This window comes from Petaurus breviceps, unplaced genomic scaffold, assembly GCF_028583685.1.
Source record: "Petaurus breviceps papuanus isolate PSGF00001 unplaced genomic scaffold, PetGlider_PUasm1.0 229, whole genome shotgun sequence".
NCBI lineage: Eukaryota > Metazoa > Chordata > Mammalia > Diprotodontia > Petauridae > Petaurus > Petaurus breviceps.
The window spans coordinates 2,797,973-2,816,352 of record NW_027185903.1 but is presented as its reverse complement, the minus strand read 5'-3'; the positions used below and the strand labels follow the sequence as shown (position 1 = coordinate 2,816,352).

The 18,380-nt window shown below is 36.9% G+C and overlaps 1 protein-coding gene across 10 annotated transcripts in view; it reads right to left on the bottom strand.

Annotated features, from left to right (window-relative positions):
• Window positions 1-5,734: 5,734 nt before the first annotated feature.
• LYRM1 (LYR motif containing 1) overlaps window positions 5,735-18,380 on the bottom strand; it is a 31,923-nt gene continuing 19,277 nt past the window's right edge. For all 10 annotated transcript variants that reach the window (XM_069096091.1, XM_069096092.1, XM_069096083.1 and 7 more), the window contains 2 exons: window positions 7,545-7,637; window positions 5,735-6,950 (listed from right to left, as the gene is read on the bottom strand). In XM_069096091.1, the coding sequence (XP_068952192.1) occupies window positions 6,834-6,950; window positions 7,545-7,637 (210 nt within the window). In that variant the 3' untranslated portion in view covers window positions 5,735-6,833. The remainder of the gene's footprint in view (window positions 6,951-7,544; window positions 7,638-18,380) is intronic.

The following is an 18,380-nucleotide window of genomic DNA, read 5'->3' as shown; positions in this document are numbered from 1 at the left end:
ATGCCTAAGTCACTGATCTGCTTCTTCTTTTATTGACATAAACATTTAGAGATACAACTTTCCCCCTATGTACTGCTTTGGCAAATGTGGGTATGTTTTCTTATTGTACTCATTATCTTGAAACTATTGTTTTTATGATTTATTCTTTGAGCTACTCATTCTTTAGGATTAGATTTTCCAATTTTTTTTTTTTTAAGTAATTGGGGTTAAGTAACTTGCTCAAGGTTACACCGCCAGTTATTTCTGGGTGTGGTGCTGAGTATCTGAGCCCAGATTTGATCCAGGTCATCCCGACACTGAAGCTGGTGCTCTTACTCACTGAGCCACCTGGCCGCCCCTAAGCAATTGGGGTTAAGTAACTTGCTCAAGGTTACATGGCCAGGTGTTTCTGGGTGGGTGCTAAGTGTCTGAGCCCGGGATTTGATCTCCAGGTCTTCTCAACACTGGAGCCGGTGCTCTTACTCGCTGTGCTACCTGGCCGCCCCTCTAATTAACTTTTAATCTATGGTTCAAAGGCCTTCTATTGAATAATTTGTATTGCACTATGGTCCAAAAAGGTTATATTTAATATTTCTCCTTCTGTTATTAGGTTTTAATGCCTGAATGCAATTAAGTTTTGTAAAGGTGCCCTGAACAGCTGAGAAAAAGGAATACTACTTTCTATTCCCCTTCAATATTCTCCAAAGGTCTATCATATTTATCTTTTCTAAAATTTTGTTCATCTCCTTAACTTCTTTTATGGTTAGACATATCTATTTCTGACGTTCTCCACTAGTACTGTTTTAACGATTTTTCCCCCTGTAATTAATTTAACTTTTACTATAAGAATTTGGATGCTATGAAATGTGGTACCTATATTTAATACTGATATTAACTCATTGTCTGTAGCTCCTTTGAACAGGATGTAGTTTCCCTGCTTTTATCCCTTTTAATCAGGTCTATTATTGCTTTGGCTTTGTCTGAAATGATTGTTACCCTTGCATTTTTTATTTTTAGTTCACCTGAAGCATAATAGATTCTGCTCTAGCCTCTTTAACTCTGTGTCTTTCTGTTTCAAGTGTCTCTTGTAAAAAACATTGTTGGAGGGGTGGCTAGGTGGCGCAGTGAAAAGAGTACCGGCCCTGGAGTCAGGAGGACCTGAGTTCAAATCCAGCCTCAGACACTTAACACAAAAACTAGCCGTGTGACCTTGGGCAAGTCACTTAACCCCAACTGCCCTCCAAAAAGCAAAACAAAACAAAACAAAACCCCAACAACATTGTTGGAGTTTGGTTTCTAATTCATTCTATCTGCTTCCATTTTATGGGTGAGTTTATCTAATTCACATTTAGATAAGATGGCTATCTATATTTCCCTCCACCCTCTTCTCTTCTATTTATCTCTCTTTAAACACTGTCCCCTACTCAAATTTCTATTTTGCTGCCTGCCTTAAACTACCCTTCCTCATATTGTCCTTCTCTTAGCCCTATTCTCTCCTACTTTCCTTTTGGGTAAGATCAATTTCTATACTCAACTGTGCACGCACACACACACACACACACACATTCATTCTTCCCTTTTTGAATCAGTTCAGATGGGAATAAAGTTAAAGTTCTGACTGTTCCCCCATTGTAAATGCTTCATCTCTTTCATGGGATAATTTTCCCCATTCTTTTCCCCTCCCACCTTTCTTTTGAGATCACCCCAATTATGACAGACTCACACCCATCACCTCTGTAAGTAAACTCCTCTCCACTGTCCTAAGGATGGTAAAGTCCTCAGGGTGTTACATGTGTCATCCTCCCTCTTGGGGAATACATACACTTTATGTCTTATTTAGCTCCTTATAATTTCTCACTCGTGTTTCCTTTTATGTTTAAATCTGTATTTGATGGACAGATGTTCTATTCAGCTCTAGTTTTTTCATCAGAAATGCTTGAAAATGCTCCATTTCATTGAATATTCATTCCCCATCCCCTACCCCATGCCCCTATGGCATTATACTCAGCTTTGCTGGGTAGGTTATTTTTGGTTGTAATTCCTGTCTTTCAGAATATCATATTCCAAACTCCCTACTCCTTTCATGTGGAAGCTGCTAAATCTTATGTAATCCTGACTGTGGCTCCATGGTGTTTAAATTGTTTCTTTATTACTGCTAGCAGTATTTTCTCCTTGACCTAGGAGATCCTCAATTTGGCTATAATATTCTTGGGACAGAATACCATATTCCAAGCTCTCCACTCCTTTCATGTGGAAGCTGCTAAATTTTATGTGATCCTGTCTCCACAGTTTGAATTGTTGCTTTCTGACTGCTAGCAGCATTCTCTCCTTGACCTAGAAGCTTCTCAATTTGGCTATAATATCATTGGGAGTTTTCATTTTTTAATTTCTTTAAGGAGGTGGTCAGAGGATTTCGTCAATTTCTATTTTGCCTCCTGATTCTAAGATATCAGGGCAGTTTTCCTTGATAATTTCTTGAAATGTGAGGTTTAGGCTCTTTTTTTTTTTTTCTGATTGTGGCTTTCAGGTAGTCAAACAATTCTTAAATGATCCCTTCTTGATCTATCTTCCAGGTCAGCTGTTTTTCCAATGAGACATTTCACTTTTTTTTTTCCTAGTCTTTTGACTTTGTTTTATTATTTCCTGCTGTCTCATGGAACCATTAGCTTCCACTTGATCCATACTAATTTTTAAGGAATTACTTTCTTCAGGGAGGATTTGCATCTCTTTTACCATGTGGCCAATTCTCATTTTAAAGAAGTAATTTTCTTCTGTATTTTTTTTATATCTTTCACCAAGCTATTAACACTCTTTTCCTAATTTTTCTTTTACCTCTCTTTATTCTTAAGTACACATATACATACATACATGTAGTTTTTTTTTTTTAAATCTTAAGCTCTTTTGGGAATTCTTGTTGAGCATATGTCCAATCTTAATTTTTTTTTTTTCCCCTTTGAGGTGCTTTACTTGTAGATGTTTTCAAGTCATTGTTGTCTTGTGTTTGTGTCTTGAGCTTTTCTGCCACTGTAGTAGCTTTTTCTTCACAGTTTGTTGTTGGTTTTTGCTCGTTTTTCCTATTTCTCAATTTTGGACTTTATTTGGGTTGTGCTTATCTCCGCGGGGAAGAAGGATGGGACTGTCCCTGAACTTCTGGCTATGTCCTGCTGGTTTCACAGCTAGATCCAGAGGGACCTGTAAGCTTTTGGTGCTTCTAAGGTAATATGATTTGGGGAGAGATATGGTCACTGCCCTTTTGATCTGCATTCTAGTCCATATCCAGGCCCGTTTGAACTGGGTAATGGGCAGCAGAGTTGCCAAATGGCACATGGTCTAGTGCCTGGTGCTGGCACAGGGGACTCCTGTAATCTTTTTGACCTCTTATTCAAGCCTCTTATTGTTGTTGGGCCCAGTACCACTGCTACTGATGCCTCCAAGGTTAAAAGTTGATGTATGTTCCATCATGCCAAAGTTCCAGCCAGCTTCCAAACCCAGTGTCTGCAGACCACTTTTTCTGTACTCCTATGCTATTCTGGGATAGAAAAATGTCTCACTGACTTTTTGTTGGTTAGGTCACCTAAAATTCAATTTGACAAGTTTTTATAAGTTGTTTAGTGGGGAATGTTGAGAGATATCCACAAAAATGCTCACTTTACTGTCATCTAATATTTAAAATATTTTTAAAGTCAGAAAATTTTGCTCTCCATGGTACTTTGAGATAAACCAGGTTGTGTATGTAATAGTGAATGTTCAAAATTCTCAGTGAATAATGAAGGGGTCTCATTTTCCAAAAAAAGAGGGGAATATTTTGTTTTCAAGATTTGCCCAAGTTACACAAACTGGCAGTTATGACTATAGGGAAAAAATCCTCCTTGCCTTGGTAGTGTGTTGATGTTGCCTCAGAAGGCATAATGAGAATGGCAGGTGAAAGGAATAGTGATGAAACCCACTTTAAAAGCACCTAAAAACACTGTTTTGCTTTCTGGTTATAAGGGATACAGGGTTCATTGAAAGAGCAAGTTCTGAGGAGTTTTGTACCTTAAAGCAAATTGTACAGAAATAGGCTATTATGGATTTGCTAAGTGAATAACTGTATTAAAATTGCTAAAATGAGCACAAAACCCAGCCTCCCACTCAAAAGTAAAAGGGAAGACAGTTGTTTACTTTCCTAAAACCACAGGGGTCAATGAATTTTTTGTCTTTAAAAATCTGAAAAGGCAAACTGCCTAAATTTCAGTATCATTTTATTTGTATCCATAAAGCATGCACAGGAGCAATATGCTCTCTTGAAACCTTGGTGAATTAGAGATTACCATCACTGAGATGGTTAGAGATTAGGTTGGTGAAAAGCTGTGGGTCTATTTTACAGATATCCCAGCACATGACTCTGATCATGACTTTACTTATCTTTTATTTTCATGAGTCATACTGTAAAGAAGTATGAGAACCAATGAGAAGAACCACAAGAAAAAAGAAACAAAGTGACAAAAGAAAAAAAGAGAGCAAATAGTATGGTTTGTAGTCTGTATTCAGACTCCATAGTCCTTTCTCTGGATGTGGACATCATTTTCCATTGTGAGTCTTTTGAAGTTGTCTTAGATCCTTGCAGTGCTGAGAAGAGCTACGTCTGTGAAAGTCATCCCACAATGTGGCTGTGACTACGTATAATATTCTCCTGGTTCTGCTCACGTCATTTGGCATCAGTTCATATAAGTCTTTTCATGTTTTTCTGAAGTCTGCTCACTCATCATCTCTTATAACACAACAGTATTGCATTACATTCATATACCACAACTTATTCAGTCATTCCCTAATTGATGGGCATTCCCTCAATTTCCAATTCTTGGCTACCACAAAAAGAGCTGCTATAAATATTTTTGTACATGTGGGTCCTTTTTCCATTTTTATGATCTCTTTGGGATAAAGACGTGGAAGTGGTATTTCTGGGTCAAAGGGTATGCACCATTTTATAACTCTTTGGGCATAGTTCCAAATTGCTCTCCAGAATGTTTGGATCAGTCCACAACTCCATTAAAAATGCATTAGTGTTCCAATTTTCCCATGTCTTCTCCAACATTTATCATTTTCCTGTCTTGTCATGTTAGCCAATCTGAGATGTATAATATGATACCTCAAGTTGTTTTGATTTGCATTTCTCTAATCAATAGGGATTTAGAGCATTTTTCATGTGACTATAGATAGTTTTAATTTCTTCATCTGAAAACTGCTTGTTCATATCCTTTGACCTTTGATCATGAATTCAGAGCTGGACAAGACCATAGAGGGCACTGTGCCCAACCCCTTCATTTTACAGATAAGGAAACCGAGTTCCAAAGAGGTTAAGTGACTTGCCCAGGGTCACACAGCTAGTCAGTGTCTGAGATAGATTCAACCTTAGGTCTTCTTGACTCCAGGTCCAATGCTCTTTCACTGTCACCAGTCACCTCTGTGAAGAAAGTGTTTTGTAGAACTTGAAGCACTGAAGAATGAATTGTTATTCTCCTTCCTTCTCCTTGTCTAATTCTAAATACACCTTCTCCTTCTATCTCATGATAATCCTCATCTGTGAGGATATTCTTTTATTCCCAAAATTAGGATAATGAAGGTTTGCTGTGATTTGAGTCAGATAGCCCTATGCAAATTAGAAAGCTTCTTGACTCCAAATGTAACACTCTACTTCCTAACTAAAATAAATAAGACTATATAAAGTCTCTGCAAAGTAATTTTGGGAATGGGTACAAATAGTAAAAGACAAACATTTATGAACAGTTTTTATTGAATATTTTCATCTTTGAAAACAAAAAAGAAAACACTGAAGTATAGTGACTCTCAGTGGCTTATCACAAAGGCACAGTCCTTTCTACTTTTGATCAAGATTTTCCTTTTCCTATTTGTACATAATTTCAAATTGGCCTAGCCTCATAATTTATACAGCATGTTCTTCTGTTTGTGAGATTCCAATTTTGTTGTCAAGTAGAAATAGTGATTACTTTTTACCTATTGTAGTATGAGTTGGCAGTGAGGCTTTAAGACCAGAATTATTAAGTCACATGTTTTAAAAACTGTACAGTGTTTATTCTGTCCATTTAATGGACAGAATTAAATACACTATATCAATTTCTGAAAATGTGGCATATTTCCCTCCTCCCCCAAATTTCCAAGATACGATGATATCTTGCACTAACAGTTAAGGGGATAATGGGTACATATGATGGATTATGCTAGTGTGGTAAAGAAGAAACTAGCCTACTTGAATATCAATTAAAAGTGTATCCTTGAGTCAGGAGAGCCAAAAAAGGCTATCGGGAGAACAACTGAAACATAAAAGGTCTGATTTTAAATATATCCATCACTTAAATACAAAATAAAATAAAGCCCACAGGGATTTCCAAGTCTGAAGCTAGTATCTGATTGTCACAGTAATTTTAAGAACTTCCAAGAAAGCTACTAACAAACAGGTACTGCAATGTCTCTATTCCGCAGCTTTCTCTGTGTATACATCTACATTATTTCCACAAAAAATTTTGTAATTTTTAAAATTTAAATTTAAACTCAATTCTTGCTATGTTCAGATTTTCATCTAAGATGTTACTAAGATTATGATTAGGAATAATCTTTGCGAGTTAGCATATTCCTATCTAGTGGCAACACACTGATACTGACAAATTCAAGGATGTTAAATTAGTGTTATTGAAATTAAAGACCCAAATCTGAGTGTTTAAGAGAAATTCCAGCAAAGACTCTATATTATTTGTCCTTCTTTTCTCTGACTGGACTTAAGTCAAGGAGAAAAGATTCATCATCTGTGCTCAGTCTCTGCCTGGCCCATGGTACATACAGAGAACCTATTTCTTGGATTAAGAAACTTCATTGTGAGACTTGAGATATAATGGTTTGGAAAGTCTCCTTAGCTTCTCCTGGGTTTGAAGTCCACGACTCTGTAGGGGAGTGAGGGCCGTTGGAGGCAGGTGAATCTGCACAAAGAAAAAAACCTGTGTCATATAGTAATGTGAAAACCCAGAGATGGTGTTTGCCCTTTTTAAAAAACAATAGTGTATGGGCCAAGCTCCCCACCATGAGAAAAACCAAAGAAATAAATTAACTTTTAAGTGTGGTGGCAATGCTACTTCTATTCCAAAACATTTTGCAGATGCCCCTCTTCCCTCCCCTTCCCCCAGTTTCTATCTCAATCTAGAGCAGGGGCTCTTAATCTGGGACCTCTACCCAGGAGTTCACAGGTAGATTACAAGAAGTCAGTGAATTAAACAAGAAAAATACATCTTAATTTTCATTAACTTCTAAGTGAAATTCAACTTTTTTTTTTTAAATGAATGTAGGAAAGAGTCAATTTCAGAAGGGGTCCACAGTTTATAATAGTCAGAAGAGTTCAAAACACACAAAAAGGTTAAGAACCCCAGATCTAGAAACTAAATTGTGTTAAATCCCTTTGCAGCAGTATCATGCTTCCCAGAAACCACCAGTCACATGAGTAGGAATGCTCAGAAATTACCAAGTTTGGGTGAGATAATGGATTAGTACTAAAACGTAGAGACTAGATTGACACTTACTGGCCTTGGATATGGGATCTGATAATGCAATCCTATTTCAATTCTTGCTGTACATTCATCTATACATTGTTTAATTAGTTCTGAATCCGTAAGCTGTTTGAATTGGAAAAATAAATTTTAAAAAAGGGTTAGGTTAGCATATTTTAAGGCTACATAAAATACTTGCCTATTTTAAAAAAATTTCCTCACAGATGCAACCAATAAACTCAAGATTAATAATGGAGAATTATTTTAGCTTAAATCTTACTGCTTTAGAAATCCCACCTGAGAACGATCAAAAAGAAAGGAAATTATTTCTGCCAGGCATTCTAGTCTGAAGGCTTGAAAAAGGGATGTTTCAAATTCCAAAAATTGTTTATATGTGGTCCACAAAGGCTGTTTAGTTTCAAGGAATGTAATTTAAGAATTATTGGACTTGGGGTGGCTAGGTGGCATAGTAAGAGCACCAGCCCCGGAGTCGGGAGGACCCAGGATTGGTTCCAGCCTCTGATACTTAACACCCACACAAAATAACTGGCCGTGTAACCTTGGGCAAGTTACTTAACCCCAATTGCTTTAAAAAAAAAAAAAAGAATTACTGGACTACCTGAAAGCCATGATGAAAAAAGAAAAAGAGCCTAGACATCGTATTTCAAGAAAATATCAAAGAACACTGCTCTCATATCCTAGAACCAGAGTGTAAAACAGAAATTGTAAAAATTCACCAATCACTTCCAGAAAAAGATGTGAAAATGAAAACTCTCAAGAATATTACAGTTAATTCCAGAGCTCCCAGGTCAAGGAGAAAATGCCCAAAAGCAGCCACAAAGAAATGATTCAAATATCATGAAGTCACAGGATCACACATGATTTAGCAGCTTCCACATTAAAGTATCAGAGAATTTGGGCATAATATTGTGAAAGGCAAAGGATCTAAGATTATATTCAAAAATAACCTATCCAGTAGCAAAACTGAGTATAATCATTCAAAGGGAAAAAACAGGCATTTAATGGAATAAAGGACTTTGAAGCATTCCTAAAGAAAGACCAGAACTGAATAGAAAATTTGACTTTCAAATACAAGACTCATGAGAAGCATAAAAAATTAAGCATGAAAGAAAAATCCTAAGGTAATCAATGAGGTTAAAATGTTTATATTCTTATATGGAAAGATGAGAATTGAAACACCTAAGAACTTTATCATTATTAGGAGAGTTAAAAGGAATATACATTGACAGAGAGCATGGGTGTGAGAAAAAGAAAAGTAAAATTCAGAGGTGAGAAAGGATAAATGCAGAGGAGGAAGGGAGAGGAAGAATGGGGGAAATTATCTCATGTAAAAGAGGTGCAAAAGGAAGAGTTTTTACAATGGAGGAGAAGATGGTGGGGGAGAGGGTAGCCAACAAAGTTTAAACCTTACTCTCACTGGATTGGCTCAAAGAGGGGGATAACATACACATTCAGGTAGAAAAATCTATCTTATTCTACAGGGAAGTAGGAGGAGAGGGGGAATAGAGAAGGGAAGAGAGGCTGATAAGGGGGAGAGTGGATTAAGGGAGGTAGTGGTCAGTGGTCAGAAGCAAAATAGACTTTTACAGAGGGAGAAGGTAAAAAGAGAGAGATAATAAGGAAAAAAGACAGAGAGAAATACACAGTTAATAATTATAACTGTGAATGTGAATAGGATGAACTCACCTATAAAATGGAAGTGGAAAACAGGATGGATTAAGAACCAGAATCTAACAATATGTTGTTTACAAGAAGCATACTTGAAACAGACACACACAGAGTAAAAATAAGGGGCTAGAGCAGATTCTGTTATGTTTCAGGTGAAGTGGGGAAAAAAAAGCAGAAGCAATCATGTTCTTAGACAAAAAGTGAAAAAAGACCTAATTAAAAGACAGAAGCAGGGAAAAGTACATTTTGCTAAAAGGTACCATAGACAATGAAATAATATGAATACTAAATATGTATGCACCAAATAGCATAGCCTCCAGTTTCTTAAAGGAGAAGCTAAATGAATTACGGAGGAAATAGTAAAGCTATGCTAGTGGGGGACCTCAACTTTCTTCTCTTAGAACTTAATAAGTGTAACCAAAAAAATAAACAAGAAAGAAGTAAAGAAGATGAATAGAATTTTAGAAAAGTTAGATATGACAGACCTCTGAAGAAAAATGAATGGGAATAGAAAGGAGTATACTTTTTTTTCTGCTGTACATGGCACCTTCACAAAAACTGAACATGTATTTGTGCAAAAAACCCTCATAAATGCAGAAAAGCCGAACTATTAAATGCATCCTTTTCATACCATGATACAATAAAAATTATATTCAATTAAGGGCTGTGGAAACATAAATTAAAAATTAATTGAAAACTAAAAAATCTTAAAGAACGAGTGGTTCAAAGAACAAATCATAGAAACGATAAATAACTTCATTAAAGAGAATGACAGTACGGAGACAACAAAATTTGTGGGATGCTGTCAAAGCAGTACTTTGGGAAAAATTTTTATCTCTAAACACTTACATCAAAAAAATAGAGAAAGCATATCAATGAATTGTGCATACAACTAAAAAAAACTAGAAAAAGAACAAATTAAAAATCAAATTGGAAATTCTTCAAATTAAAAGAGATTAATAAAATTAAAAGGAAGAGAACAACAGAACTACAGAACAGAATTAAAACTAAGAGCAGGTTTTAAACAATAAAATAAACCACTGGATAACCTGATTTAAAAAAAAGAAGAAAATCAAATTACTGGTATCAAGAATGATAAGGGTGAATTCAATTCACTACCAATGAAGATAAAAGTAAAGTAATTATTAGGGACTATTTAACCTCAATTATATGCCAATAAATCTGACAATCTAAGTGAAATTAATGAATGTTTACAAAAATATAAATTGTCCACATTAAGAGAAGAGGAAATAAAATACTTAAATATATCTTAGAAAAAGAAAGTGAATAAAGCAATCAGTGAATTCCCCAAGAAGAAAATCCCTAGCACCAGATGGATTCACAAGTGAATATCACCAAATATTTAAAGACCAAATAACCCCAATAATATACAAACTATTTGGAAAAACATGTAAAGGAGTCCTTCCAAATTTCTTTTATGCCACAAATATGATGCTGATACCTAAACCAAGAAGAGCAAAAACAGAGAAAGGAAACTATATACCAATTTCCCTAATGAATACTGATGCAAAAATTTTAAATGAAATACTAGCCAAGTATGTCACTAAAGATCATACACTATGGATCAGGTAAGATTTATACTAGTGATACACTATCAGTGTAATTGGTCAAAAACAAAATCAAGAAAAACCTCAAAAGATGCAAAAAAGCTTGTGACAAAATATAATATTCCTAATAAAAATACTATGAAGCACAAGAATGAATTGAGTTTTCCTTAAAATAAATGGTATCTATCTAAAACTATCAGCAAGCATTATCTATAATGGAGACAAGCTAGAAGCCTTTCTAATAGGGGTAAAGCAAGGATGCCCGTTATTTCCACTATTATTCAATACTGTTCTAGAAATTCTAGCCACAGCAATGAGAAAAAAAAGAAACTGAAGAAATTAGAATGGGCAATGAGGAAACAAAACTATCAGTCTTTACAGATGATATGACAGCATCCTTAAAGAATCCTAAAGAATCAAGTAAAAAACTAGCTGAAATACTTAACGACTTTAGCAAAGTTGCAGGAAATAAACTCATGTAAATCAATAACATTTCTATACACTACCAACAAAATCCAGCAGAAAGAGATAAAAAGAAAAATTCCACGTAAAATAACTGTAGAAAATATAAAATACTTGGGAGTCTACCTGTCAAGAAAGACTTTTCACACAAATAAAGTCAGATCTAAACAACTGGAAAAATATTAATTGCTTCATGGGTAGGCTTGAGACAATACAACAAAATGCAATTCTATGTAACTTAATTTACTTATTCAGTGCTATACCAATCAAATTACCAAGAAATTATTTTACAGAGCTAGAAAAGATAATAAAATTCATCTGGAAGAACAAAAGGTTAAGAATATCAATGGAATCAATGAAAAAAACAAACCCAAAATGGGAAGGTGGCATGGAGGCAACAGATTTCACTGTATTTCAAAGAGGTAATCATTAAAACAATCTGGTACTGGCTAAGAAATAGAGTGGTTACATACATAATACACAGCAGCAAATGACTATAGTAATCTTGACTAACTCAAAGGTGCAAGATTTTGTGACAAACCACTAGTTGAAAAAAAATAACTACATGGATCATTTTGATTACATAAAATTAAAAAGTTTTTGCGCAAACACAAAAATTGTAGCCAAGATTAGAAGGAAAACAATTGGAAAAAAATTTTAATGCAATTTTTCTCTGATAAAGGCCTCATTTCTCAAATACATAATTAAGTAAAATTTATAGGAATGAGTCATTCATCAATTTATAAATGGTCAAAGGATATGAACAGTTTTCAGAAGAAGAAATAAAAGCTAGTCATATGAAAAAATGTCCTAAATCAATATTGATTAAAGAAATGCAAATTAATGCTATCCCACTCAAGAGAAAGAATTGAGAGTTTGAATGCAGACTGAAGGATACCCTTATTATTATTGTTTTTTTAGGTCTCCATTTTCTTTTGCAACATGGCTAATATGGAAATATTTTGCAAGAATGCATGTGTATAATCTGTTTCAAACTACTTGTTTTCTCAAGGAGGGGGGAGATAAAAGATGAAGGGAAAGAATTCAGAACTCAAAATTTAAAAATTTTTGTTTGGGGGGGGGGGTGGAGCCAAGATGGCAGGAACTTGCTTGATCTCCCACTCCAACTACCTCCAATACCTGTAAAAAAATGACTCTAAACAAATTTTAGAGCTACAGAACCCACAAAGTGACAGATTGAAACAAATACTCCACTGAATGCAGCGTGGCAGGTTGACAGGAAGGGTCTATCACACCAGGCTGGGAGCTCAGAGTGTGAGTCACACTGACCTCGACCTGAGGCACAGATCAGCCACAGCAGACTTTAGGAGGGTGAATCACTGGCAGCTGTGGCAGTTTCTAGACTTCTCAACCCATAAACACCAAAGAGAAAGTAAAAGGTCACTCTGCTGGACCTGGGTGAGAGAAACGCACAGTCCAGCTTCTACCCCTGGGGCTGCAGAGGTGGTGGCGGGAGGGCAGCTGCTGCTGCCTGGCTGCCTCTGGAGTTCCTGGCCTGCAGACAGAAGGGGGATCAAGCCACCATTCAGAAGGTATTCGCTCTTGCTTTGACCTGCTTGGATCTGGGTTGAAGTCTTGGGGGATGGTTCTGGAGTGAGGAACACTAGTGTGCCAGAGCTTGTGGTGGCTGTAGAGAGGGTGCCCTCCTCTTAGCTGTGACAACAGTGAAAACCCCCAAAATTTGGGACACAGTTCTCTCCACTCTGGAAGCAGAGTTTTACCACAGCTGAGAGCTTAAAAGTCAAGTAACTGTCTGGCAAGATGAGCAAACAAAGGAAGAGCAATCAGACCATAGAATCATTTTGGGGGGACAAAAAGGATCAAAACATGGAACCAGAAGAAGACAACAAAGTTAAAACCCCTGCATCAAAAGCTTCCAAGAAAAATATGAACTGCTTGCAGGCCATGGAGGAGCTCAAGAAGGATTTTGAAAATCAAGTAAGAGAAGTAGAGGAAAAATTGGGAAGAGAAATGAGAATGACGCAAGAAAATCATATAAAGCGAGTCAACTGGCAGACTGAAGAAAATAACACATTAAAAAATAGAATAACACAAATGGCAAAAGAGGTCCAAAAACCAATGAGGAGAAAAATGTCTTTAAAAGTTGAACTGGACAGATGAAAAAGGAATTTCAAAAACTCACTGAAGAGAGTAATTCCTTCAAAATTATACTGGAGCTAATTATAATTATAAAATTATACTGGAAGCTAATGATTTATAAGAAATCAAGATACTATAAAATAGATCCAAACAAATGAAAAAATAGAAGGTGATGTGAAATATCTCATTGGAAAAACCACTGACCTGGAAAATAGATCCAGGAGAGAGAATTTAAAAATTATTGGACTACCTGAAAGCCACGATCAAAAAAAGAGCCTGGGGCAGCTAGGTGTCACAGTAAATAGAGCACCAGCCCTGGAGTCAGAAGGACCTGAGTTCAAATCTGGCCTCAGACACTTGACACACTTACTAGCCATGTGATCTTGGGCAAATCACTTAACCCCGATTGCTCTGGCTTTCCCCCTCCAAAAAAAAAAAAGAGCCTAGAAATCATCCTTCAAGATATTTTCAAGAAAAACTGCGCTGATATTCCAGAACCAGAGGGCAAAACAGAAATGGATAGAATTCACTTATCACCTCCTGAAAAAGATCCCAAAAAGAAAACTACTAGGAACATTATAGCCAAATTCTAGAGTTCCCATGTCAAGGAGAAAATAACACAATTGGGATAACACAAGATCTAGCAGCTTCTACATTAAGGGATTGAAGGGCTTGGAATATGATATTCCAGAAGTCCAAAGGAGCTAGGATTAAAACCAAGAATCACCTACCTAGCAAAACTGAGTATAGTGCTTCAGGGGAAAATGTGGTCATTCAATGAAATAGAGGACTTTCAAGCATTCTTGAAGAAAAAAACAGAGCTGAACAGAAAATCTGACTTTCAAATACAAGAAGCAAGAGAAGCATGAGAAGGTAAACAGTGAAAAGAAATCATAAGGAACGTATTTATTAAAGTTGAACTATTTATTTACGTGGAAAAATGATAAATGTAACTCATGAGCCTTTTCTCAGTATGAAGACAGCTGAAAGGAATATATATGTATATATATGTGTTTGTGTGTGTATAGATATGTATGTATAGGAGGGTGTATGTGTATATAAATATACACGTGAGTGTGTATGTGTGTGTACATGTATACATAAACAGAGGGCACAGGATCAGTTGAATAGGAAGGGATAATATCTAAAAAAATAAAATCAAGAGGTGAGAGAGGAATATATTGGGAGAAGGAGAAAGGGAGAGATAGATCAGGGTAAATTATCTCATATAAAAGAGGCAAGAGAAAACTGTTACAATGGAGGGGAAGAACAGGAAGGGGAAAGGGAATGGGTCAGCCTTCCTCTCATTAGATTTCGCTTAAGGAGGGAATAACATATACACTCAGTTGGGTACCTTACCCTACAAGAAAGTAGGGGAGAAGGGGATAAGAGGGGGGACGATAGAAGGGAGGGCAGATTCGAGGAAAGGATAGTTAGAAGCAAACACTTTTGAAAAGGGACAGGGTCAAAGTAGAAAACAACAAGTGGGGGGGACAGGATAGGATGGAGGGAAATACAGTTAGTCTTTCACAATATAACTACTATGGAAATGTTTTGCATAACTACACATGTACAACCCTATACTGAATTGCTTGTCTTCCCAGTGGGAGTGGGTGAGGAGGGAAGAAAGGAAAGAATCTGGAAATCCATGTTTTAAAAACATGTTAAAAAAATTGTTTTTTACATGCAATTGGGAAATAGGATATACTGGCACTGGGGTACAGAAATCCATCTTACTCTAATAGAAGGTTGGGGGGAAGAAGAGGGAGGATATAAGGGAGAACAGACTGGGGAAAGGGGCATTCAGTAGGCTCGCTGTCTTGGGGTAGGGATAGTGGAAAGACGGGGAGAAAATTTGTAACTCAAAATCTTGTGGAAATGAATGCTGTTAACTAAAAATAAATAAATTTGGAAAACAAATTTTTGTTTAAATGTAATTGAGGGGAAAAAATTAAATTAAAAAAAAAAAGAGAATACTGGTGACCTCAGAGAGACCAGTTTCAATTGAGTGGAGTCATAAGCCAGATTTCAGGAAAGTAAGTGTACATAAGTATAAACAGTTACTTCTGGAAATTTGTCATGGAAACTTAGGAGAGATATAGGTCAATAGCTTCAAGAAATGGTAGGGTCAAGTTATTTTTTAAAACCATGATGATGATGATAGCTAACATTTATATAGTGCATACCATACACCAGGTGCTATGCCAATAAGCACTTTATTATCTCATTTGATCCTTACAACTCTAGGATATGTTACAACATAACTAGCTGTTATTATTATCTCCATTTTACAGTTGAAGGAACTGAAGTAAGCAGGGGTTAAGTGACTTGCCCAGGCTCACATAACTTGTCTGAGGGCAAGTGTGACCTCTTCCTGATTCAAAGGACTATCAGCACTCTTATCCACTGAGCCACCTAGGTGCCTTGTGGCAGCCAGGAGATTCATGAGGGAGATCTATATAGGGATAAAGAAAAATATTCATTTTTAAACTTAAGTTGAAAAAAATCAGCTTCACATTACAAGACTGGGAAGGTGTAGCTACATAGCAGTTCATCTGATATAAATCTGGGGAGTTTAGTTGCTCAAGCAAGTCAACAATAGGATAATAGCAGCAGAAAGAAACGATGTGATAAAAATTAGGTTTATGCTAAAAGACAACGTTCAGGACTAGAGAGATGACAGTATCCATGTGCTGTCCTATTCCTACCATATACTGGGTCTTGTGTTCAGCCCTGGATATATTTTAGAAATGACACTGATAAGTTGGTGCAAGTCAGGGTATTAAAGGAGCTGGAGAACATGCTATAAGATGATCAATTGTCAATGTTTAGTACCCAGAAGACAAGAGAGAACTATCTTCAAATATCTGAAGGGCTGTTATGTGGAACAGGGATTAAATGTAAGGACGAGAGATAGGATTTCAGAAAAGCTAAAATATGCTAGATCTCTGGCGATGACTGAACAGTGACAAAAAAAGATCATATTATTTGTATTTGCAACTTAGAGAATAACAGTGCCCGGCACAGAATAATCACTTGATACTCTCTTCTCTCCAGGTTTTTTGGAAAAGTACTGTCTTCTGATTCTCTTACTTATATGACCACTCCTTCTCAGTTTCCTTTGCTGGATCTTCATCATCCAGGTCACACTCACTAACTTGAGTGTGCCATAGGGCTCTCTGGGCCCTTATCTCTATCTATACTATTTCATTTGATGAACTCATCAGTTAAAGTGACCTCTTCAGTTCCCATGGAATCAATTATTTCTATGCTGATGAGTCTCAAAATTTACTTATCCAGTCTTACCTATCTGCTGAACTCCAGTCTCCAACTATTAGACATCTCAAACTGGATGTCCCATAGATATACTAAACTCATTATCTTTCCCTGTCCAAACTTCCCTATTACCATCAAGGGCACTGGTTGGTTGTTGTCCTTCATTCTGGAAGAGGACCAAAATGACACCACTATGTTAAAGTCAAGTTCTAATGCGTCTGACTAGTTGATCAGACCAATACAGGCTCAGAATGCTCTACCACAGATTGGGCACAAATAGTCCACGTGAACATCTGGGGTGGATTCTCTAAATTTGTGCATCTTGGGTTTCTTTGCAGTTACTTTAATTCTTCTTTGCTTATCATGCACAACACCACCTCTGATGAGGGCATGCCATGCTGGGTGGTCCTGTGCCAGTGTCTCCCATGTCACACAATCAATTCCAAAGTTCTTGAAAAAAACCTTAAGAGTGTCCTTGTTTTGCTTCTTCTGACCACCATGTGAGTTCTTGCCCTATGTGAGTTTCCCATAGTCTTTCAGGCAGGCGTATATTTGGCATTTGAACAAAGTGGCCAACCGATCAGAGTTGTGCTCTCTGCAGTAAACTTTCAATGCTCCACAGTTTAGTTTGAGAAAGGACCTCAGTACCTGGTATCATATTCTGCCAGGTGATCTTCAAAATCTTCCTAAGACAATTCCAAATAGAAGTGATTCAGTTTCCTGGCACAGCACTGGTAGCCTATCCAGGCTTCATAGGCATACAACAATGAGGTCAGCACAATGGCTCTGTAGACCTTCAGTTTGGTAGTCAGTCTAATACCTCTTCTCTCCCAGTACTTTCTTTGGAGTCTCCCAAACACTGAGCTAACTCTGGCAATGTATGTATCAATCTCATTATCAATGTGTCCCTAGAATCAATCAATGTATCCCTAGAAAATATACTGCCATAGCATTCAATACTTCTCCATTTGCTGTAACCAATGGTTCCACATATGGTTGGTATGGTGCTGGCTGATGGAGCACCTATGTTTTCTTGGTGTTAATTGTTAGCAAAATTAGCACAAGCAGCAAAGAAACCATTCATATTTTGTTGCATCTCGGCTTCAGAGGCTGCACTGAGTGCACAATCATCTGCAAACCAAAATCATGCACCAACATTCCCTTCACTTTGGTCCTGGTTTGTCACCTTTTCAAGTTAAAGAATTTACCATCAGTGCATTAGCTGACCTTGATGCCCTATATATTTTCACTGAAGGTGTTTGTTAACATGAAAACATCATGCTAAAAAGCATGGGAGCAAACACACAGCCTTGTTTCACTGGTGACTGGGAAAGCTCCAGAGCACTATCTGTTATCCAGAACCTGGGCAAGCATGCTGTCATAAAACTGATATACAATACCTATGAACTTCTCTGGGTAAGCAAATTTTGATATAATTTTCCATAAGCTTTCATGATTGACAATATCAAAAACTTTGGTCAGATCTACAAAAGTTGTGTACAGACTTCTGTTCTACTCCTGGCATTTCTCCTAGAGTTGTAAGGCAGCAAACACCACATCGACTGTTCCTCAGCCCTTTCTGAAGCCATACTGGCTTTCAGGTAGATGACCATCTTCCAGGTCAGCCTTTTAAGGAGGACTCTGGCAAGAATCTTACTAGCAATGACTAAGAGGGAGACTCCCCTGTGATCATCACAAATGACAATCTATTTTCTCGGGGCGGCCAGGTAGCACAGCGAGTAAGAGCACCGGC